This window comes from Ranitomeya imitator, chromosome 10 (genome assembly GCF_032444005.1).
Source record: "Ranitomeya imitator isolate aRanImi1 chromosome 10, aRanImi1.pri, whole genome shotgun sequence".
NCBI classification, from domain to species: Eukaryota; Metazoa; Chordata; class Amphibia; order Anura; family Dendrobatidae; genus Ranitomeya; species Ranitomeya imitator.
The window spans coordinates 115,752,274-115,776,961 of NC_091291.1; the positions used below are offsets into that span (position 1 = coordinate 115,752,274).

At 44.8% G+C, this 24,688-nt stretch overlaps 1 protein-coding gene across 1 annotated transcript in view; it reads left to right on the forward strand.

Annotated features, from left to right (window-relative positions):
• CFAP74 (cilia and flagella associated protein 74) overlaps positions 1–22,091 on the forward strand; it is a 211,304-nt gene extending 189,213 nt beyond the window's left edge. The window contains exons 35-39 of the mRNA XM_069741966.1: positions 7,631–7,785; positions 9,375–9,495; positions 18,107–18,234; positions 19,563–19,697; positions 21,871–22,091. Coding sequence (XP_069598067.1) covers positions 7,631–7,785; positions 9,375–9,495; positions 18,107–18,234; positions 19,563–19,697; positions 21,871–21,969 — 638 coding nt within the window. The 3' untranslated portion in view covers positions 21,970–22,091. The remainder of the gene's footprint in view (positions 1–7,630; positions 7,786–9,374; positions 9,496–18,106; positions 18,235–19,562; positions 19,698–21,870) is intronic.
• Positions 22,092–24,688: the final 2,597 nt, after the last annotated feature.

The following is a 24,688-nucleotide window of genomic DNA, read 5'->3' on the forward strand; positions in this document are numbered from 1 at the left end:
GCATATGACCCACAGTTTCTCCCTCCTGGTAATACAACACTCTTTGAAATTCCTGCTTCCTATCAGCTTTTTCCAACAGTACTTTTTCCAGTTGATTTTGTGCATTTTTCAGCCTTTTCCCCGCCTCAGGAGTTCCCAGTGTCGCCATCCCATCCTCTGCATCCTTCAACTCATCAACTGCCGCCCTTTCTGCCTCTCTCGTCCTTCGCTTACACCTACTAATGTCTCTAAACAGTAGTCCTCTCAGATACGCCTTCATTGCATCCCAAATCGTAAGAGCGTCTGTACTCCCATCATTCAAAAAGAAGAACTCCGCCACCTCCCGTCCTATACCTTCCATCTCAATACTATGTAACCAACTAGGATGTATCTTCCATTCCCTCCCATTTACAGACTGTGTTCCCGCCAATTTAAACTCCACCTCAATTGGACTGTGGTCCGACAAGGCCCTTGGGAGATATCTCACCTCCCCAACTAGTGTGTCTAATAGCTTATTTCCCAGAGCCATGTCAATTCTAGAGAGCGTGGCATGCGCCGGCGAATAACATGAATACCCTTTCTCCCCAATATGTCTAACCCTCCAAAGGTCAATCATACCTATCTCATGTACATAGGTGCCAAATGTTGTTGTATGTCCCCCCGACCTATTCTGGGTGTTTTTATTTTTATCCCAGAAGTCGTCACAGATGTTATTTAGGTCTCCAATAATCATCAGTGGTGTCGGCCCCCATCGTTCCACTCGCTCCAAAACTTCTCTAATCTTCCTGCTTGAGTAGGGAGGCGGAACATACATAGCTGCAATACACACTCTCACTCCATACAATATACACTGTAATAGTACGTACTGACCATCTGCATCTACACAAACTTTCACCTCCTCATACTGTACTCCCGCTGGGACCAAAATTGATACACCTCTCGCATACGTTGAGAAGGTAGAGTGATATCCCTTCTGAATCCAGCGTCTATTTAAGACATTCACTTTCTCCCTTACCAAGTGCGTCTCCAGCAAACATATCATTGAGGCCCGTTGGTCTCTTGCATACTGCAAAGTCGTGGCTCGTCTGGATTTCTCCGCCAGGCCTCTCACATTCCAGCTCAAAATCTTAAAACGGCCCCCCATCAATTGGCTCATCTTCTCTAACTATATCATTATTCTTGACCATGAGCTGTCTAACGTCCCTAACCCCCCCTATCCCAACTCCCTTTCCCACCCTTCCCCTCTCACAACTAACCGTTCTGCCTCTTTTCAAGAGTGGGGCATCATCGCCCATAGCGAACACTCCGATTGGCAGTACCTTCCCAACCCTCCTCCCGCCACTGTACATAGCAGAATTCCATACATTCTTTAACATGTCACAAGATTTCAACATTGGTTAACCTGCAAATACAAGAAACCTAAACAAATTTATAATACGCCGCTTACCCTTCCTCCCCCTTCCCCAGCAGCCGTTATAGCATTCCCTTAACTGTAGCTGATTACAACCCAGCTCCACCCTTCAGCTTTCACATCCCATAACCCCTGAGTTGTTAATTACAAGTCTCTTTTCCAACTGACAGAGAAATAATCACATTCAGAGTCCCCCCTCAGTTTCAGTCTCCTTTTCCTTTAAGCCTTTTAGCATTAATGTCAATCCACTGAGTAGCTTCCTCCGGCTTCTGAAAAAAGTGAATTTTCTCAAATGCCACCACCCTCAGTCTTGCTAGAAACATCATGGAGTACTGCACTCCCAACTCCTTCAGCCGTCTCTTGATACCCGTGAACATCATCCGTTGTTTCTGAACCAGGGCAGAATAGTCTGGGTAAATCGCAATTCTTTGGCCTTCAACTGTCAGATCCGTCATGTCTCTAGCCTTCCTCAGGATAATGTCTCTGTCTCTATAATTTAGAATTTTGGCGAGCATGGTACGGGGATTCGCTCCAGGGACAGGTGGTTTCGGTGGGACCCTATGCGCTCTCTCCACCGCGAACACTTTTGTCAGCACCGTATCTCCAAAAGTCTCTAACAGCCATTTTTCAATATACTCAGTTGGATTCCTTCCTTCAGCTTTTTCAGGGATGTCCACTATGCGTATATTATTTCTTCTGGACCTATTCTCAAGATCCTCATTTTTTGCCGCCAATTCAGCTATTGCTTGAGTGAACTTCTTCTCAGCCTTTTGCAGCTGCACTATATGATCTTCTGTAGTGCTCACTCTCTCCTCTACCTCCCCCACACGTTTGTCAATCTTCTGCATGGCTGCGTTTATCTGGGCTGTGTCCCCCTTAACCTCCTGTATCTGTTGGGTCAGAGACTGTTTACATGAAGAAACCAACGCAAAAACGTCTCTCAGGGTAGGCTCAGCTTCTGGCGCCATGTCCTCAGATCCCCCTACTGCCACCTCCATATTGTTCTCCTGTCTCCCCTGTTGTACCGCATGCTCTCCTGCTGAGTTCTCTTCCTCCTCCTCTGTATCAGCTCCGGTTTCCTCCTCTGCAGCCTCCACTCTTACAAACTGCTGAAGCTTTGCCGCCACCTCCATGCGTTTCTTACATGCGGCGTTCTCTTTATCCGCCATCTCCCTTGCATCGGCGCCATCTTGGCTTGCGCCTGCATCCCCGGCTCCCGCGTCCTTCTGCCTTCTCCTAGTCATTCTCTCCGTTCACGGAGCTACCGCTCAGCACCGCCGAGCTCTCTGGGTCACCCCGCAGCCGGTAAGCCTCCCCTGGAGCCGTTCAGCGGCGGCTATACAGGATTTTATAATGCACAGCAGCGGGAGCTCTCTGCCGCACGTCCGCTCACATGGACACTCAGGCCACGCCCCCGATATTATATAGATTACAGAAAATAGATATTAGATACATACATTCATAGATATTAGATAGATAATAAATAATAGATCGATATTAGATAATAGATGATAATAGATGATAGATAGATAATAGATAGATAATAAATAGATTGATAGATATATAGATAGATATTAGATAAATATATAATAGATATAGATATTAGATAGATACATTCATAGAACAGCCATATATGTGGTGTGCGGCTCTGCAGGTGGGGGTATGCACTGAATATCCCCAGCTCTCCCTGGATCCTGAATGTCTTTGTATATTGCAATGATTTTTATGTGTCAGCAAGCACCCTGAATGGTATGCACTGAATATCCCCAGCTCTCCCTGGATCCTGAATGTCTTTGTATATTGCAATGATTTTTTATGTGTCAGCATGCACCCTGAATGTTATGCAGTGAATATCCCCAGCTCTCCCTGGATCCTGAATGTCTTTGTATATTGCAATGATTTTTTATGTGTCAGCAAGCACCCTGAATGGTATGCACTGAATATCCCCAGCTCTCCCTGGATCCTGAATGTCTTTGTATATTGCAATGATTTTTTTATGTGTCAGCAAGCACCCTGAATGGTAATTTCATGTCATTCAACTTCTTTGCTAGAATTCATCATCAGATACATGGTTTTTAGTACTCACTGTTGTAGCTCCAGGGGGGCGTCTCTGTAGATGTTTATCACAGGAGAGGTGTTTAGTATAGAGATGTAATCAGGACTGCATCTTTGATCATCTATCCACACCAGGATGTGTTGAACAGCTGTCCCTAATTTATAACTAACCAGCTCCCATAATCCCGCTGTCCTCTCCCTGCACTGGGGGCCTGTAAATTTAGATTAATTCTTAGGGGTGCACGCATGTGTGGGGTCGCACGCATTCAGCAAAGCATCGCATTAGACAAGCATCAAGTTAAAGGGCAGTTATTCCATAGCAGTTAGTCAGGGCAGGAGTCAGGTAACCCACATTCTGCTGTCTCTTCTATCCATGTGCTTAATTCCTATCCTCCTATGTTCCCTTGCCATCCACATTCACCGCCCAATCCCCCCTCCATCACGACTCATATACATCAGCTCTTCTCTCCTTCCCTCTCCCATGTACAGCTCCCATGCACTTCTCACCTTCCTGAAAAACCCCAGCCCATCTTGCCAAAACACACTGCACAAATAAACTTCTTACAATTCCAAAATATTCCTGCTTTTTATCTTCCTACTCCTACTGATTTTAGGAGACATCTCCCCCAACCCTGGTCCACCATCCCACAACCTCAACCGCTACCCTAACTCACATCAAAACCATTCTAACCTTATTAATATTACTTGCACTCCCTCATCTCCTTCTTTTAATTGTGCCTTGTGGAATCCACAGTCTGTATGTAACAAGCTTCCCTTCCTGCACAACTACTTTCTCTAAATCTATTGGCCCTCACTGAAACCTGGATCCAGGATTCTGACACGGTCTCCCCTGCTGCCAATTCCCATGGTGGCCTACAATAATCCCATTCCCCTAGACCCACAAACAGACCTGGTGGTGGAGTCGGCATACTCCTCTCCCAACAATGCACCTTCCAGGTCATCCCCCCAGCTCCATCACTCTCATTCCCTTCTTTTGAGGTCCACACCATCAGGCTCTTTCGTCCCCTCTCCCTCAGAGTAGCTGTCATATACTGGCCCCCAGGCTCACCCACCCACTTCCTGGACCATTTCTCTGCCTGGCTGCCACACTTGATGTCCTCAGAACTCCCAACCCTTATCCTGGGAGACTTCAACATCCCCATAAACAGCCCCACTTCTACATCTGCATCCCAGCTTCTATCACTAACCACTTCGCTCGGCCTCTCACAGCTCTCAACCTCTGAGACACACAAGGACGGTAACACCCTTGACCTGGTCTTTGTCCGGCTGTGTTCACTCTCCTACCTAAATAACTCACCGCTTCCCCTCTCTGACCCCAACATTCTCTCCTTCATGCTCACAAATCCTCGCTCACCCCAGCACACACCTACCTACCATTCAGTCAGATATCTACAAGCCATTAACCCTCATACACTTTCAAGACTCCTTACACTCATCACTGTCCCCAATCTCCTCTTTTTCCTGACCTGATCTGGCGGTACATCACTACAATGACACTCTTAGAAGCACCCTGGACCAAGTATCTCCCCTCACCATCAGAACCTCCAAACACAGAGTAAAACAGCCCTGGCTCACATCACAAACCCGATTTCTCCAGCGATGCTCTAGGAGTGCTGAATGCTTAAGGAGGAAAACTCGCACACCAGAACACTTCATATACTTCAAATTTATGTTAAAAACCTATAACTCTGCCCTTCACCTCATCAAACAGACCTACTTCACCACCCTGATCTCCTCACTATCCAACAACCCAAAGAAACTTTTTGACACCTTTCACTCCCTCTTCAGGCCAAAAGCACAAGCCCCTATCACAGACATTCGGGCTGATGACCTGGCCCCCGCTCCCAGACACCAAGTTCAGTGACTCGCATCCCTCCCTGCATCTTCCCTTGCCTCACTCTCCACATTTGATCCCATCACAGAAGAAGAAGTCTCCAGGCTCCTCTTCTTCTCGTCCGACTACATGCACTACCAACCCCATTCCCTCTCATCTCCTCCAGTCCCTCTCTCCAGTCATCACTACTCACCTAACTACAATCTTTAATCTCTCCCTCTCCTCAGGCATTTTCCTGTCCTCCTTCAAACACTCTATCATTACTCCGTTACTAAAGAAACCCACCCTCGACCCATCCTGCACAAATAACTACAGACCGGTCTCCAACATCCCCTTCATCTCTAAACTCTTGGAGCGCCTAGTCTACTCCCGCCTTACCTGTTACCTCTCCATTCACTCCCTCCTAGACCCTTCACAGACCGGCTTCCGCCCCCTACACTCGATAGAGACTGCACTCATCAAAGTGACCAACTACCTTCTGACAGCAAAATGTAACGGTGACCACTCTCTGCTCATTCTTCTCGACCTCTCTGCAGCTTTCGACACTGTTGACCACCCTCTCCTACTCTCTAGGCTCCAGTCACTAGGCATTAAGGACACTGCTCTCTCCTGGTTCTCCTCCTATCTTTCTGACCGCTCCTTCAGTGTTCTGTTCTCTGGCTCCACTTCGTCCCCTCTTCCTCTCACTGTTGGGGTACCCCAGGGCTCAGTCCTTGGCCCCCTTCTCCTCTCTCTACACAGCCCTAATTAGACAGACCATCAGCAGATTTGGCTTTCAGTACCATCTTTATGCTGATGACACACAACTATATACGTCAACCTCTGACCTTACTCCTGCTGTACTACAGAACGCCACTGACTGTCTGTCCGCAGTCTCCGACATCATGTCCGCTCTCTATCTGAAACTCAACCTCTCCAAAACTGAACTTCTTCTAATCCCACCATCTACTAACCTCCCTAAATCTGACGTTTCCCTCTCCGTGGGTGGCACCATAATAACACCCCAGCAGCAGGCGCGCTGTCTGGGTGTTACATTTGACTCCGATCTCTCCTTCACATCCCATATACAATCTCTTGCCCGCTCGTGCCGCTTACACCTAAAGAACATCTCTAGAATCCGCCTTTTTTTCACAATGGAAACAACAAAAACCCTCACGTCGCCCTGATCCACTCCCGCCTGGACTACTGCAACGCTCTATTAATTGTCCTTCCCCTCACTCGACTTTCCCCTCTCCAGTCTATCCTTAGTGCAGCAGCCAGGGTTGTCTATCTGGCTAATCGTTACTAAACCTCAGTTGTAGAAATCCAAAAAATGGAGGCAGCACACCATTCTCAGTGAAGAAAGGAGCTACTTTTAGCCCATCTTAGCAACCTTTCGGTTCATAAAGATGTGAACCTTTTTCAAGCCTTGATAGATAGATAGATAGATAGATAGATAGATAGTTAGATAGATAAATGATAGATAAATAGATAGATGATAGATAGATAATAGATAAATATATAATAGATAGATAGATAATAGATGATAGATTGATAATAGATAAATATATAATAGATGGATAATAGATGATAGATATGTATCCAGAAATTGAAGAACTAAAGAACTGAAATGTCGCCATGATGGACCATTAAATAGAAGCTTTTTTTTTCACTTCGAATGGTGTGCTGCCTCCAATTTATGGATATATATTGAAGGTTTGGTGGATACCTGGGGGGCTTGGCACCCAAATAGCATATACTAGCACAAACAAAAGTACTAATCTAGATGGCAACCTTAAGGTATTCTCGAAAGCTTGCAATTTGTTACCATCTTTTCAGTTGGCCATTAAAAGGTGTCAACCACTGAGGACTTTCAGTTCTAAATATTTTTCAACCCGAAGGTTGTAATCCACCAACCTATGGTAAATGAGAAAAAGGCAAAAAAAAAGTGCGCAACAATAAGTAGCAAAAAATTGGTGTATTTGTTGGCTCATGTGAACAGGTAGCAGCGTTTTCAGTTCAACCGCAAGTAAGCTTGATAAACTCTGACGTTGCCACCTGTTCATATGAACCAATAAATACACCAATTTAAAAAAAAAAAAAATTGGTATTGATTGCTGCTCACTCCTTTGCCATTTTGGATGCCTGCCTGAATGGATGGATGGATAATTAGATACATACATACATAGATATGAGATAGAATAAATATTAGATAGATATGTACATACATAGATAGGCAGATAGATATTATATGGTTAGGTAACTATTAAATTAGATAGATAGATAGATAGATAGATAGATAGATAGATAGATAGATAATCCACCGCAGATCTCATACTCTGCCATTTCAGGCCCACAGAATTACAACGGGCGCAGCGTTTTCAGTGTGACTCCTGTAGAGGGCGCCATCCAACCTGAGAAAACACAAGACTTCACAGTGCTGTTCACACCAGACCATGAGAGCGCGCTGTACTCGGACATCCTCACGGTGGAGCTCTTCGGTAAGGTAAGAAAAAAAAAAAAGCACAAATTATAGTTTCTCTATTTTTTTTTTCTGTGAAACTATGCCACATCTAATGTAGATCTAGGTCATTTTTATTTTTATTAAATAAATATAGAAATAACAGATGCACATCAGGCCTGTAAATACACAATACGGTTAATGACACATAAATACATAATGTCCCTGACACTGACCCAATTGCTGACTTATTATCCAACCCTAATGAGGTTTAGGTCAGGATCCAGCCATTACTGGATCTGTCTGTGCTTGGTTCTCTGTAGAGAGGATCCTACAACTTGGATAAAAGCAAAGAGAATAACCTTCGGAGGACATTTTTTATATATGGCACTGTGCAAAAGTTTTAGGCACGTGTGGAAAAAATACTGCAAAGTAATAATGCTTTCAATAACAGATGTGTTACTATATATCCCCTTCACCACCTTGCTTTTTTTTTTTCATTTTTGTTTTTTCCTTCCCTTCTTCCAAGAGCCATAGCTTTTTTATTTTTCCGTCATATGAAGCCTTTTTTTTTTGCAGGACGAGTTGTACTGTTGAATAACACCATTCATTTTATCATGTTATTCACTGGAAAGCGGGGAAAAAAATTCCACGTGCGTTGAAAATTGCAAAGAATAGTTGCTGTTTTAAAAAATTTAAGTGTTGAAAAAAAATTCTGAAATTTGCAAATTTGCTTGTATCACCATTTTTTGAGACCCATAACACTTTCAATTTTTGGCATATAATGCTGTTTGATGGCTTATTTTTTGCACCCTGAGTGGACAGTTACACTGATGTCATTTCGGAGTAGATACGATGTTTTGATCACCTGTTATTGCATTTTATTGCAATGTTGCGGTGGCCATAAAAACTCTAAATTCTGGTGTTTTGATTTTTTTTTCCTCATTGCACCATGTAACGATTAATTTTCATTAATTTACTTTATATTTTAATAGATTGGAATTTTATAAAGGAAGCGATACCAAATATGTGTAATTTTATTTTTAAAGGGGGATTAGAATTTTTATTTTTTTTTTAATATATATTTTTTTTTACTTTTTACTGCATTTGGTAATCTCCTTAGTAGACTTGAAGCTATGATCGACCGATAGCTTGTGCTATATATACAGAAAAATCACCACCTGCTATGAACGCTGACCACAGGCTAGCTTTCAAAAGAGAATCTTAATGACAAGCACGGGGGTCTTCAGCAGACACAGGCACGCCGATGGGCGTGTGGGATAACGAGCCCCTTACTGGTGCTTGTTAACTACCGTTGTCATAGATTGACAGCAGCATTTAACAGGTTAACAGCCTCAAGTGGAGCTCCGCTCCACCCGCGGCTGTCAGAGGCAGATGATGACTGATAAATCCGCTATCACCTGTAGGGAAAGATGCTGAGTCGGCAAGCAAGTACGCATCATAGTCAGGAGCTGACATATGACGTAAATGTATGTCATATGTCATGACGGCGATATATGAATATAGAGGTATATATGCTCTTATGTATGAGCGAGGCTCACAAAAATTTGCAATCTGTAGAAGACGGGGATTATTTCAGCTCCTTGTTTTCACCTTCTGGCTTTTCCTTCCAGCACATCGCACACACCATTCACTTGAAGGGAGCATCAAGGAGTCATATCATGTATATTGAGGGTGGCGATCCTATAGATGTTCCCACTGAATCCCTTAGCATAGTCCCAGAAAATAAAGAAGGTAAGTTTGGTTCTCTCTGATCAATAAAGAAGTGTATTCTAATAATATGTTGTGTTTATGATCTTGTAAACTGATGAATGCAACAATATTTGTATTGAGGTCTCAGGGGTACTGTTTCCCCTAGTGAAGACCGCCAGCTGGCAGAGAGAGAGGCTTATAGGCCCAATCAGTGCTCCCTGGGTAAAAAAGGTATGAAAATGTCTCCTGCATGAGGATATAAAGCTAGCTGTCTAAGGCCACCTATTGGAGGCAGCATGGTGGCTGTATGTATGCGCAGGCAGCGTGGTGGCTGTATGTGTGCACCGGCAGCGTGGTGGTTGTATGTATACACGGGCAACTGGGTGGCTGTATGTATGCGCGGGCAACAGGGTGGCTGTATGTATATGCGGGCAACTGGGTGGCTGTATCTATACGTGGGCAACGCGGTGGCTGTATGTATTATGTGCGGATTGCGTGGTTGCTGTATACAGTATATGCTTGAGCATCGCAGTGGCTGTATGTATTACGTGCGGATTACGCGGTTGCTGTATATACGCTCGGGCATCACAGTGGCTGTATGTATTACGTGTGGATTGCGTGGTTGCTGTATATATGCTCGGGCATCACAGTGGCTGTATGTATTACGTGCTGATTGCGCTATATATGGTCGGGCATCGCAGTGGCTGTTTGTATGTGCGGATTGCGGCGTTGCTGCATAGTGGCTGTATTTATGCGCCGGCAGCGCAGTGGCTATATGCATGCACGGTCAGCAGGTTGGCTATATATATTCCTGGGCAGCGCGGTGGCTGTATTTATATGCAGACAATGCAGTGGCTGTATGTATATGCGGGCAGCGCGGTGGCTGTATGCATGCACGGTCAGTGGGGTGGCTATATGTATACGCGGGCAACGCGGTGGCTGTATTTATATTCGGACAATGCAGTGGCTGTATGTATATGCGGGCAGCGTGGTGGCTGTATGTATACGCGGGGAATGCGGTGGCTGTATGTATACGCGGGCAATGCGGTGGCTGTATGTATGTATACGTGGGCAGCGCGGTCTTTGTATGCATGCGCTGGCAGCGGGGTGGATGTATGTATATGCGGGTAACACAGTGGCTGTATTTTTATACGAGCAATTTGATGGCTGTATGTATGTATACGTGGGCAGTGTGGTGGTTGCATGTATGTATACGTGGGCAGTGTGGTGGTTGTATGTACGTATACGTGGGCAGTGTGGTGGTTGTATGTACGTATACATGGGCAGTGTGGTAGTTGTATGTACGTATACGTGGGCAGTGTGGTAGTTGTATGTACGTATACGTGGGCAGTGTGGTGGATGTATGTACGTATACGTGGGCAGCGTGGTGGTTGTATGTACGTATACGTGGGCAGTGTGGTAGTTGTATGTACGTATACGTGGGCAGTGTGGTAGTTGTATGTACGTATACGTGGGCAGTGTGGTGGATGTATGTACGTATACGTGGGCAGCGTGGTGGTTGTATGTACGTATACGTGGGCAGCGTGGTGGTTGTATGTACGTATACGTGGGCAGTGTGGTGGTTCTATGTACGTATACGTGGGCAGTGTGGTGGTTGTATGTATGTATACGTGGGCAGTATGGTGGTTGTATGTACGTATACGTGGGCAGTGTGGTGGTTGTATGTACGTATACGTGGGCAGTGTGGTAGTTGTATGTACGTATACGTGGGCAGTGTGGTAGTTGTATGTACGTATACGTGGGCAGTGTGGTGGTTGTATGTACGTATACGTGGGCAGTGTGGTGGTTGTATGTACGTATACGTGGGCAGTGTGGTGGTTGTATGTGTGTATACGTGGGCAGTGTGGTGGTTGTATGTATGTATACGTGGGCAGTGTGGTGGTTGTATGTGTGTATACGTGGGCAGTGTGGTGGTTGTTTGTATGTATACGTGGGCAGTGTGGTGGTTGTATGTGTGTATACGTGGGCAGTGTGGTGGTTGTTTGTGTGTATACGTGGGCAGTGTGGTGGTTGTATGTGTGTATACGTGGGCAGTGTGGTGGTTGTTTGTATGTATACGTGGGCAGTGTGGTGGTTGTTTGTATGTATACGTGGGCAGTGTGGTGGTTGTATGTGTGTATACGTGGGCAGTGTGGTGGTTGTTTGTATGTATACGTGGGCAGTGTGGTGGTTGTATGTACGTATACGTGGGCAGTGTGGTGGTTGTATGTACGTATACGTGGGCAGTGTGGTAGTTGTATGTACGTATACGTGGGCAGTGTGGTAGTTGTATGTACGTATACGCGGGCAGTGTGGTGGTTGTATGTACGTATACGTGGGCAGTGTGGTGGTTGTATGTACGTATATGTGGGCAGTGTAGTGGTTGTATGTATGTATACGTGGGCAGTGTGGTGGTTGTATGTGTGTATACATGGGCAGTGTGGTGGCTGTATGTATGTATACGTGGGCAGTGTGGTGGTTGTTTGTATGTATACATGGGCAGTGTGGTGGTTGTATGTACGTATATGTGGGCAGTGTAGTGGTTGTATGTATGTATACGTGGGCAGTGTGGTGGTTGTATGTATGTATACGTGGGCAGTGTGGTGGTTGTATGTACGTATACGTGGGCAGTGTGGTGGTTGTATGTACGTATACGTGGGCAGTGTGGTGGTTGTATGTATGTATGTATACGTGGGCAGTGTGGTGGTTGTATGTATTGTAGTGTTTCACCCGCTACGGGTCTTGGGGATACTCGCTTGGCAGCAGGATAAACACTTCAGGCACGATATCTCACACATATCAGTCCATATGGTTTATTCAAACTCTGCATAAACCAGTCAGGGTACAGTCCATTTCATTACAGCCATGAAACATTGGACAGTTCATGTAGCAGATAGGCTTCTCTGCTGTATATTATAATCCCGTTGTCCGGGGTTACCTCTCAGAAGTTCCACTCCTTACACTGACTTCAGGTCAGTCCCAGGTCCTCAACACAGACTGTCCAGGTCTACGGTCTCCAGGTGCTTCCAGGACAACTCCACTCCCAGGAGCCTCCAACACCGACCGTCCGTGCTATGTCCAGCACGCAGGCTCTCCAGCCTGGAATGGTCTCTGTGTGCTTCCAGGACGTCCCCACTTGGAACCGTCCAACACACAGGCCATTCTGCAGTGTCCTGCCAGGACACACGGAAGTGTGTCCCCCCTGACAGACACTCACACACTCAATCTCTCTTCCATGTGCTACACACACCTCCTTTTACATAGGTGTAACCACACCCAGGTATCTGTCACATGGCTAGTCAGGTGAGCGTGACATCACCACAGGCCCTTACACACAAAACCATCTTACGTGTTCAGACACGCCTCTTTGGCTGGGTTTGTAGGTGACTGAACCCACCCATCTCTCCAATCACCTGGAAGCCTTCCCAATGTAAACAAACCCCTCAGCAGTAGATCTGCTTGAGCAAAACATACCCAGGCTTCCATCACAGGGCCACCCACCTCTGCGATACATACCATCCATCATTCACATGACCAGTCGCTATGCTACAGTATGTATACGTGGGCAGTGTGGTGGTTGTATGTATGTATACGTGGGCCGTGTGGTAGTTGTATGTATGTATACGTGGGCAGTGTGGTGGTTGTATGTATGTATACGTGGGCAGTGTGGTGGTTATATGTATGTATACGTGGGCAGTGTGGTGGTTGTATGTATACGTGGGCAGTGTGGTGGTTGTTTGTATGTATACGTGGGCAGAGTGGTGGTTGTATGTATGTATACGTGGGCAGTGTGGTGGTTGTATGTATGTATACGTGGGCAGTGTGGTGGTTGTATGTATGTATACGTGGGCAGTGTGGAGGTTGTATGTATGTATACATGGGCAGTGTAGTGGTTGTATGTATGTATACGTGGGCAGAGTGGTGGTTGTATGTATGTATACGTGGGCAGTGTGGTGGTTGTATGTATGTATACGTGGGCAGTGTGGTGGTTGTATGTATGTATACGTGGGCAGTGTGGAGGTTGTATGTATGTATACATGGGCAGTGTGGTGGTTGTATGTATGTATACGTGGGCAGTGTGGTGGTTGTATGTATGTATACGTGGGCAGTGTGGTGCCTGGATGTATGTATACGTGGGCAGTGTGGAGGTTGTATGTACGTATACGTGGGCAGTGTGGTGGCTGTATGTATGTATACGTGGGCAGTGTGGTGGCTGTATGTATGTATACGTGGGCAGTGTGGTGGCTGTATGTATGTATACGTGGGCAGTATGGTGGTTGTATGTACGTATACGTGGGCAGTGTGGTGGTTGTATGTACGTATACGTGGGCAGTGTGGTGGCTGTATGTATGTATACGTGGGCAGTGTGGTGGTTGTATGTATGTATACATGGGTGGTTGTTTGTACGTATACGTGGGCAGTGTGGAGGTTGTATGTATGTATACGTGGGCAGTGTGATGGTTGTATGTATGTATACGTGGGCAGTGTGGAGGTTGTATGTATGTATACGTGGGCAGTATGGTGGTTGTATGTATGTATACGTGGGCAGTGTGGTGGTTGTATGTATGTATACGTGGGCAGTGTGGAGGTTGTATGTATGTATACGTGGGCAGTGTGATGGTTGTATGTATACGTGGGCAGTGTGGAGGTTGTATATATGTATACGTGGGCAGTGTGAAGTTTGTATGTATGTATACGTGGGCAGTATGGTGGTTGTATGTACGTATACGTGGGCAGTGTGGAGGTTGTATGTATGTATACGTGGGCAGTGTGGAGGTTGTATGTATGTATACGTGGGCAGTATGGTGGTTGTATGTACGTATACGTGGGCAGTGTGGTGGCTGTATGTATGTATACGTGGGCAGTGTGGTGGTTGTATGTATGTATACATGGGCAGTGTGGTGGTTGTTTGTACGTATACGTGGGCAGTGTGGAGGTTGTATGTATGTATACGTGGGCAGTGTGATGGTTGTATGTATGTATACGTGGGCAGTGTGGAGGTTGTATATATGTATACGTGGGCAGTGTGAAGTTTGTATGTATTTATACGTGGGCAGTATGGTGGTTGTATGTACGTATACGTGGGCAGTGTGGAGGTTGTATGTATGTATACGTGGGCAGTGTGGAGGTTGTATGTATGTATACGTGGGCAGTATGGTGGTTGTATGTACGTATACGTGGGCAGTGTGGAGGTTGTATGTATGTATACGTGGGCAGTGTGGAGGTTGTATGTATCTATACGTGGGCAGTGTGGTGGTTGTTTGTATGTATACGTGGGCAGTGTGGAGGTTGTATGTATGTATACGTGGGCAGTATGGTGGTTGTATGTACGTATACGTGGGCAGTGTGGAGGTTGTATGTATGTATACGTGGGCAGTGTGGAGGTTGTATGTATCTATACGTGGGCAGTGTGGTGGTTGTTTGTATGTATACGTGGGCAGTGTGGTGGTTGTATGTATGTATGTATACGTGGGCAGTGTGAAGGTTGTATGTATGTATACGTGGGCAGTGTGGTGGTTGTATGTATACGCGGGCAGTGTGGTGGTTGTATGTATGTATACGTGGGCAGTATGGTGGTTGTATGTACATATACGTGGGCAGTGTGGTGGCTGTATGTATGTATACGTGGGCAGTGTGGTGCTTGTATGTATGTATACATGGGCAGTGTGGTGGTTGTTTGTACGTATACGTGGGCAGTGTGGAGGTTGTATGTATGTATACGTGGGCAGTGTGATGGTTGTATGTATGTATACGTGGGCAGCGTGGAGGTTGTATATATGTATACGTGGGCAGTGTGAAGTTTGTATGTATGTATACGTGGGCAATATGGTGGTTGTATGTACGTATACGTGGGCAGTGTGGAGGTTGTATGTATGTATACGTGGGCAGTGTGGAGGTTGTATGTATGTATACGTGGGCAGTGTGGTGGTTGTATGTATGTATACGTGGGCAGTGTGGTGGTTGTATGTATGTATATGTGGGCAGTGTGATGGCTGGATGTATGTATACATGGGCAGTGTGGAGGTTGTATGTATGTATACGTGGGCAGTGTGGAGGTTGTATGTATATATGTATACGTGGGCAGTGTGGAGGTTGTATGTATACATGGGCAGTGTGATGGCTGGATGTATGTATACGTGGGAAGTGTGGAGGTTGTATGTATGTATACGTGGGCAGTATGGTGGTTGTATGTACGTATACGTGGGCAGTGTGGAGGTTGTATGTATGTATACGTGGGCAGTGTGGTGGTTGTATGTATGTATACGTGGGCAGTATGGTGGTTGTATGTACGTATACGTGGGCAGTGTGGAGGTTGTATGTATGTATACGTGGGCAGTGTGGTGGTTATTTGTATGTATACGTGGGCAGTGTGGTGGTTGTATGTATGTATACGTGGGCAGTGTGGTGGTTGTATGTATGTATACGTGGGCAGTGTGGTGGTTGTATGTATGTATATGTGGGCAGTGTGATGGCTGGATGTATGTATACATGGGCAGTGTGGAGGTTGTTTGTATGTATACGTGGGCAGTGTGGAGGTTGTATGTATATATGTATACGTGGGCAGTGTGGAGGTTGTATGTATGTATACATGGGCAGTGTGATGGCTGGATGTACGTATACGTGGGCAGTGTGGTGGTTGTATGTATGTATATATACGTGGGCAGTGTGATGGCTGGATGTATGTATACGTGGGCAGTGTGGAGGTTGTATGTATGTATACGTGGGCAGTATGGTGGTTGTATGTACGTATACGTGGGCAGTGTGGAGGTTGTATGTATGTATGTATACGTGGGCAGTGTGGAGGTTGTATGTATGTATACGTGGGCAGTGTGGTGGTTGTATGTATGTATACGTGGGCAGTGTGGTGGTTGTTTGTATGTATACGTGGGCAGTGTGGAGGTTGTATGTATATATGTATACGTGGGCAGTGTGGAGGTTGTATGTATGTATACATGGGCAGTGTGATGGCTGGATGTATGTATACGTGGGCAGTGTGGTGGTTGTATGTATGTATATATACGTGGGCAGTGTGATGGCTGGATGTATGTATACGTGGGCAGTGTGGAGGTTGTATGTATGTATACGTGGGCAGTATGGTGGTTGTATGTACGTATACGTGGGCAGTGTGGAGGTTGTATGTATGTATACGTGGGCAGTGTGGAGGTTGTATGTATGTATACGTGGGCAGTGTGGTGGTTGTATGTATGTATACGTGGGCAGTGTGGTGGTTGTTTGTATGTATACGTGGGCAGTGTGGTGGTTGTATGTAGGTATACGTGGGCAGTGTGGTGGTTGTTTGTATGTATACGTAGGCAGTATGGTGGTTGTATGTATGTATGTATACGTGGGCAGTGTGGTGGTTGTATGAACGTATACGTGGGCAGTGTGGAGGTTGTATGTATGTATACGTGGGCAGTGTGGAGGTTGTATGTATGTATATGTGGGCAGTATGGTGGTTGTATGTACGTATACGTGGGCAGTGTGGAGGTTGTATGTATGTATACGTGGGCAGTGTGGAGGTTGTATGTACGTATACGTGGGCAGTGTGGTGGTTGTTTGTATGTATACGTGGGCAGTATGGTGGTTGTATGTATGTATACGTGGGCAGTGTGGTGGTTGTATGTATGTATACGTGGGCAGTGTGGAGGTTGTATGTATGTATACGTGGGCAGTGTGGTGGTTGTTTGTATGTATACGTGGGCAGTATGGTGGTTGTATGTATGTATACGTGGGCAGTGTGGTGGTTGTATGTATGTATACGTGGGCAGTGTGGAGGTTGTATGTATGTATACGTGGGCAGTGTGGTGGTTATTTGTATGTATACGTGGGCAGTGTGGAGGTTGTATGTATGTATACGTGGGCAGTGTGGTGGTTATTTGTACGTATACGTGGGCAGTGTGGTGGTTGTATGTATGTATATGTGGGCAGTGTGGTAGCTGTACAAAAAACATACTTTTATGTTAAATTAGAATTTAGATTTTGAGCCCTAATGGGGATGGGGAGCAATGTGCTTGATAGCAATATCTCTGTACAGCGCTACAGAATATGTTGGTGCTATATAAATGTTAGTATGATGCTAATGCACAATGTCAGCAATTTATTGAACCCTCACGGCATTAGATCCATGGACCAAAGTTTTATACCCAGAAAGCGACCACTTTATCTTTAACGTTTAATCTTTTGGGAATTCCCTAAGAATATGCTGAAATCAATCTTTCTCTAGTTCCTGTTATTTTACTAATGGAGACACATTTCACCACTGCCTTTTCTCACGTTGTATTGAATGCTGTGCCAGTTATTGCATTATTCATGGGTTTTATATGTTCTGCTCTATATATTTTAATTTCCCCGCTGTCTTGAGACCGGTGGCATAAGTCTAATATCCCCATTGACGTCAATGGCGATCTCTGGCCGACCTCATCTCTCAAGTGGCTGTGCGTGGAGCATATAGAAAATGCAGTGTTTTCCCAGTCTGACATCACACTTGTTTTCTTTGCAAACAGAAGATGCTGGAAATATGTTGTTATGCCGCTACGTAGCACTTAGTGTGTGGACTGAGCGTTACTGCCCTGCTGCACCTGTCCACTACCAGAGAGTGGTACCGCTCCGCAGTTTTACGTGTAATAATGACTTATTTACCAAACTTCTTCAGAATCGGATGAACCTGTGAGTTCTCTCCTTGTGACCCTTCGGTGTACGCAGACGGAGGATGACGTGAGACCAGCTGTCAGAGAACTGTATATTGGCTGCATACGTACATTACTATCGTCCGCCAAAAAGGTAAATTATTTTCCTATTTAATACCTTTTATTCTGTGTTTTGTGAGACCCTTGGCCCTTGTAAACATGGAAGAGAGCAGCCAAAATGATGGCAGAAATCAGCTGTTGGCTCCTGGCACTCAAGTATCCATGAACACAGGGTGTGCTGACGACCATATGCAAACATTGTAGTAAAGGGGTTATCCGGAACTATTTAAATTTGGGCTTAAGAACGAAAGTGGCACAGACCGCTCCTTCCAGCAGTTCAGCAGCTTCTGCTGATGTGACGTCAACAGAGCAGCAGCTTCTCACCTGTCCTGCTCTGCTGACGGGATGAGACTGCCAGCATCATGCTGGTTGACAGCTGGCTCCCCACTTCCTAACTGCGGGGAGCCAGCTGTCAATCAGCATGATGTTGGCAGACACATCCCGTCGACAGAGCAACCCCAGAAGAGGAAGAGCTGCAGATGAATCACCGGGAGGAACAGTTGGTGATCGCTCTGAGCCGGCGCCCGGTAGAGCAGGCAGATAGTTGTCGCTCTTAGCAACTGCTTGCCTGTTAAGTTTTAGGCCCATAGTAAAAAAATATATATAATTGTCCTGGACAAGACCTTTAATGATAGGCCATCCTCATTCAATTTGCATTTGTCCATGTAAAAGGGCCCTTAAAAAAGCGCCGACAGACTTGTTATATTGTTGATCAAAGCTCTTTTTGGGCAGAAATCTGTCGGTGTAAGCACAGCTTTCATCTCTGCCACATAGTCGGACACCTGTACAATATGTGGTGTTTAAAAGTTGGGAAACAGATTTTACATTGGGATCCAAGAGCTTGAAGTTACTCCTGTGATAGAGGTGAAAACTGTAACTTTATCTTCACCCAGCATGGATCAGAATTAAGCTCCATATGTGCCATTAAAGGGGGCTTGTGCCATGTTCAAAGTACATTTTAATCAATAGATCTTGGAATGAAAAGGAGTGTCACAATTGGATGTGTTAAAAAATTGTTCCTGTGCTGAGATAATCTTATAAATATGTTACCTACTATGTATTGTGTAATGACTGTGTCTGACCAGGCAGAGCTGCTCCTGTTCATGGTAGGCACATGCAACAATTCCTGGCCAAAGGAGGAAGAATCTGTGATTATAGCAGTGTCTCAAACCTGCTTTCCGTGATGTAAAATTTTCCCCTAGCTGTTTTATCACAGGAGCGAGTGTTTCTGTCCCATTTTCGGCACTGACTGCATCATAAATAAAGTCAATGACTTATGAGCTCAGCGACAGCCAAAGAATCTACGTCACGTCTGCGTGTTGGTATACAATAATAATAACGCCTATTTCTCTCTGTTTTCAGAATGTAGAATTTGTCTGGGACAACATGCAGCTCTTACAACAGAAGGGATTCACCATCGAGCCAGTGAAAGCGGTGGTAGATGCCGGACAGCGGAAAACTGTATCTATTACCTGGAGACCCCCTGCTGGATGTGATGTAGGTAAACCCTGGGTGGGAGTTGGGTCACAAAGAGGAGATAAGACGTGTATATGGTGAAAATGGAGATTCAGCTGCAGGCCTAGAGGACAAATAAGACCCAGATAGCGTGTGTTTCTAGCCATCTACAGAGCATGAGCGATGATCTAATGGACAGCTTACAGGAAAACACTAAGCCGGCACATATCGTGTCTGCATCTCCTCCGACCTAGGAAATCCTGTGACAACATTAATGATGTCAAGGATTCCAGGATGTCACCTGAATGCTGAAGGAACAGGTCTCATATTTGTGATTTCAGTGCTCAGAATCAGGCTGCCGTCACACTAGCAGTATTTGGTCAGTATTTTACATCAGTATTTGTAGCCAAAACCAGGAGTGGAACAAATAGAGGAAAAGTATAATAGAAACATATGCACCACTTCTGCATTTATCACCCACTCCTGGTTTAGGCTTGCAAATACTGATGTAAAATACTGACCAAATACTGCTAGTGTGACGGCAGCCTCATATGGAGTGGAGTTCCTGCATTGATTAAACGTCTCACATGATGGAAACGTTTTGCTGTGGATTTGTTCCTAAGGGCTCGCTCACACTAGCATATAAATCGGACCAGTGTAAACCGAGACAGAAATTGGATTGCACTCGGACCTGTGTTATTCAATGACGCAGTGCAGACCTGCGTGTTTTTTCTCAACTGTATTCAGCACAAGAAAAAAAAAAACAGCCTGCTGTGATTTCACTCCGAAATCGGTTCAGTGCAAGGAACAAAATGCCATACGGATCAGGAGTACGTCATCCGATTTTTTACGGATACATTACAATCCTGTAACAGGAAACTGTAAATGGTCCGGAAATGATTAATAAGCAAAAAATTGATTGTATATGGACTGCACATGAATGACAAGTGAGAAAAAATCTTCCAATTTTAATTTATTTTTTTAATATGCCAGTGTGAGTGACCTCTAAATCTGTAGCAAAATCTGCGTGGGTATGTTTTCTTTGCAGCAAATTTCACCCTTTGCTGTGCCCAAGATGCATTTTGTTGCAAAAACCTGTCAAAAAATCCACAAATTGCAATACTGAGGACTCTGCAGATTTGAGAATTAGCACTGAAATTAACATTTTTTTCTGGGTTTTTTTGTTTTGTTTTGTTTTTTTTTAAACCCGTTCACTTGTATTGTTTCATCCTCTGACGTTCAGTGTAGAGTCGTGCACCAAAAGTCCATATAAAATCAACCACCCTTTTACTGGACGGAGGCCAAAAGTGTGTTCTAACTCTGCATGCACTTTCTCATACAGAGGGTCACAGCGGAAAAAGTATACCATGACATTTTATATATATATATATATATATATATATATATACATATAGTGCAGATGCCTTATTTAGACGTCTGATTTTCACGGATAGCACGCATACCTGTCAGTCTAATTTTTTGAGAAGCACCTGTATGTGTAGCAGAACTCATGATCTATAAACGCCGGCCATCTGCCAGCGTACATAGGAGGTTCGCAAAGACAGGCACTGGGGTCTTCTGTCATTTCAACCTATCAGTGCCCCACAATCATGTGACAGGGGCATTGATGGGCGAGTGTTGTGACGCGCTTCTGACCGGCGCATGTTAAATGCCAATCGGTGAATAACAGCGGCATTTACAGTAACTTGATAACAGCCAGGAGCGGATCTCAGATCCACCCGAAGATGTTAGAGGCATATGACCGCCCCCATCAAAGGCAGGCACACGACTGATGACGTGTGTATATATATATATATATATATATATATATATATATATATATGTCATTGGTCGTGGAGGGGTTAAAATTTTCCCCAGATTCTGAATATGCGAGGGGACGATACAGTGGTATGTGGAGTCCACGCAGGACTGAACCATGGAGCTGATGACCCTTAGTATATGGTGATGCGTGCTGGATTATGGGGTCATTTATCACTAAAGGCAATGGAAAATATTGTTCTTATTGTTTTGGTTTTTTGTTTTTTTTCAATAATGGCCTGATCCATCAGATGCAATAAGTGGGGTCACATAAAAGTCAATGGGTGCTCAATTACAACTCAAAGGTCGCACAGCACCATAATATATTCTTTTGCATAATCCTATACACTGCTTTGCGTGCCATGCTGAATTCTTTTTTTTTCTTCTCCTTTTACAGCCAAGTAACCCTATAACGACAACCACAAAACTGACATTGAAAGGCGATATAGCTGAAACGTACCAGGTTATCCTCACAACACAAGTGGCGTCATTATGAAACTTGGAAACACTAGCGCTAAGTCACCTGAACTGCTGATTATTAATAAATGGAAAACTCACTAATAATTCAACGCCTGGAAAAAATAAAGCACCGTTTGTTTTAGAAATAGGATTACACTAATTCCTTCTCCACCCAATACTTTTTATTAAACAGGAGTTTCCTCAAAGACGGGCAATAGGGGGGGACGCACCTGAACGTAGACATGTAGACTGTGCAGTATAGCGGAATACCCCATGTGTGTACTGTATATGTGGCGGGTTTATGTGTATTTCCGTATATTTTTTTTTACATTTTCTGTTGCGTCCTAGGAATGAATGAGGCATTATTTTAAACTCTGACATGTAGTTCCTGAGTTGTGGTCGCGGGACCACCTTGGATCGGAGGCTTGGTGTTTACATATATACAGGTCTATGGACTTTGAACATTATGGGCATATTACATAGTAACATAGTAACATAGTTAGTAAGGCCGAAAAAAGACATTTGTCCATCCAGTTCAGCCTATATTCCATCATAATAAATACCCAGATCTACGTCCTTCTACAGAACCTAATAATTGTATGATACAATATTGTTCTGCTCCAGGAAGACATCCAGGCCTCTCTTGAACCCCTCGACTGAGTTCGCCATCACCACCTTCTCAGGCAAGCAATTCCAGATTCTCACTGCCCTAACAGTAAAGAATCCTCTTCTATGTTGGTGGAAAAACCTTCTCTCCTCCAGACGCAAAGAATGCCCCCTTGTGCCCGTCACCTTCCTTGGTATAAACAGATCCTCAGCGAGATATTTGTATTGTCCCCTTATATACTTATACATGGTTATTAGATCGCCCCTCAGTCGTCTTTTTTCTAGACTAAATAATCCTAATTTCGCTAATCTATCTGGGTATTGTAGTTCTCCCATCCCCTTTATTAATTTTGTTGCCCTCCTTTGTACTCTCTCTAGTTCCATTATATTGGAAATGCATAACAGGGAAAATTGCTGATAGCCATACATATCACCTGCTAGGCCATATGACACCATATCAATTTATCCTCTAATGATGCTCCTTTTTTCTAGCGGTCTTTAACTAGATTTATTCTACAGCGCCTCCTTTTTTTAGCATCGCTGTACAGTAAAGGTGGTGCTGCAGCCAGCGTTAACATATATCCGCTCCTTGGCGGAAAGCTGTGATAGGAATCAGAGCGGACATTGTGGTGATAGGCCTATACCAGCAGTCAAATTTTGTCCCTGGTGTCCTTAGACAGTTCTTTGGTCTTGGCCATGGTGGAGAGGTTAGAGTGTGAGTATGTGGACAGGTGTCTTTTATTCAGGTAATGAGTTCAAACAGATGCAATTAATACAGGTAATGAAAAAAGAAGAAAAACTAACAGATCAGTGAGATCCAGAGTTCTTGCTGGTTGGTCAGTAATCAAATACTTCTTTCATGCAATAAAATGCTATTTATTTATTTTTTTTAATCAGATAATTTTTTATCAACAGTAGTCAAGTTGACAAACAAGACACAATTGTGTCAAAAAGGAGAATAAACATGTTACAAGAAGTTTTTGAAACAGCGCCCCCCTTACCTCCCCCCTCCCTTAAAGCCCCTATAAACAAGAATAGGACAATAGCATACATTGCTTACATAATAAAGCCACATTCCTTGGAATCATCTCCATCCATGGTTTCCAAAGCGTTTCAAAGGTTTTCACACTTTTCCTTTTTTCATAAATGTCCTTTTCCATATTAATAACCATATCAGACTGCCTATAAAATTCCTGCAGAGCCGGCGGTACCTCACTCAACCACTGCCTGGCAATTAGCTTTCGCGCAACATTCAATAATCTAGCTATGGCCACTTTATGATGATTTGGAACTCGGATCTCTTCCACATATCGCAAAATATATATCACCGGATCACTTGCGATTGTACAGCCATACGATTTCCCAATTTCTTCTCCCACATCCAACCAGTATGAATTCAATCTTGTACATTGCCATAACATGTGTAGAATCCCTGCCCCCTCGGATTGACACCTAGGACACTCGGAGGTCTGTCTCAACCCTGCCTTATACAGTCTATCTGGAGTTCTATATACTCTGTGAAGTACATATAATTGCGAAACTCTACCCGGCTTGGAGCGCCCCCAGACACAGGGCCACAGGGTACTTGGTACCGGTCCTTTCTGTCTCAGTTCTGGGGTTGTCACGGTGGCTGGACCCGGTCCGTGACCCTACTAAAAGGCGTCCAATAAAGAGTGATGGGGCGTAGTGTGAGGAATAACGAGGACACAGGGTTCAGTTTCTTTACCTTTTACTGAAGGTTTCAGGATCCTCAATCCAGGGCACTTTCGACAGGGCTTTTTGAGACCGGCCGGTCCGAAGGCACATCCAGAGTTCCCTTTGCAGGTGGAAATCAGTGTCTACCCACTAGCACCTGTGTGTTGTAGTGCTTCCCTGCTGAGCATTCAGGATAGTCCTCACAACTTCTGTTCTCGTTCGTTCTAGATCTTTCTCTTCTCCGTCCCCCAGGTATGTTATGGATAGGACGCACCTTTATGACAGGTAGGCCTGGAGTTATTCTGGAACCCTAGTGTCGCCCCTCTCCCACGATTGCCTCCTATGTCCTTCTTAGGTGTTGTATGGTAGACAGCCAACCTGTAATTAACTGTCCTGCCGCTGTTTGAAGTAATGCGTGGAGACTGTTACTACTTCGGTGCTCCGGCTACCGACTA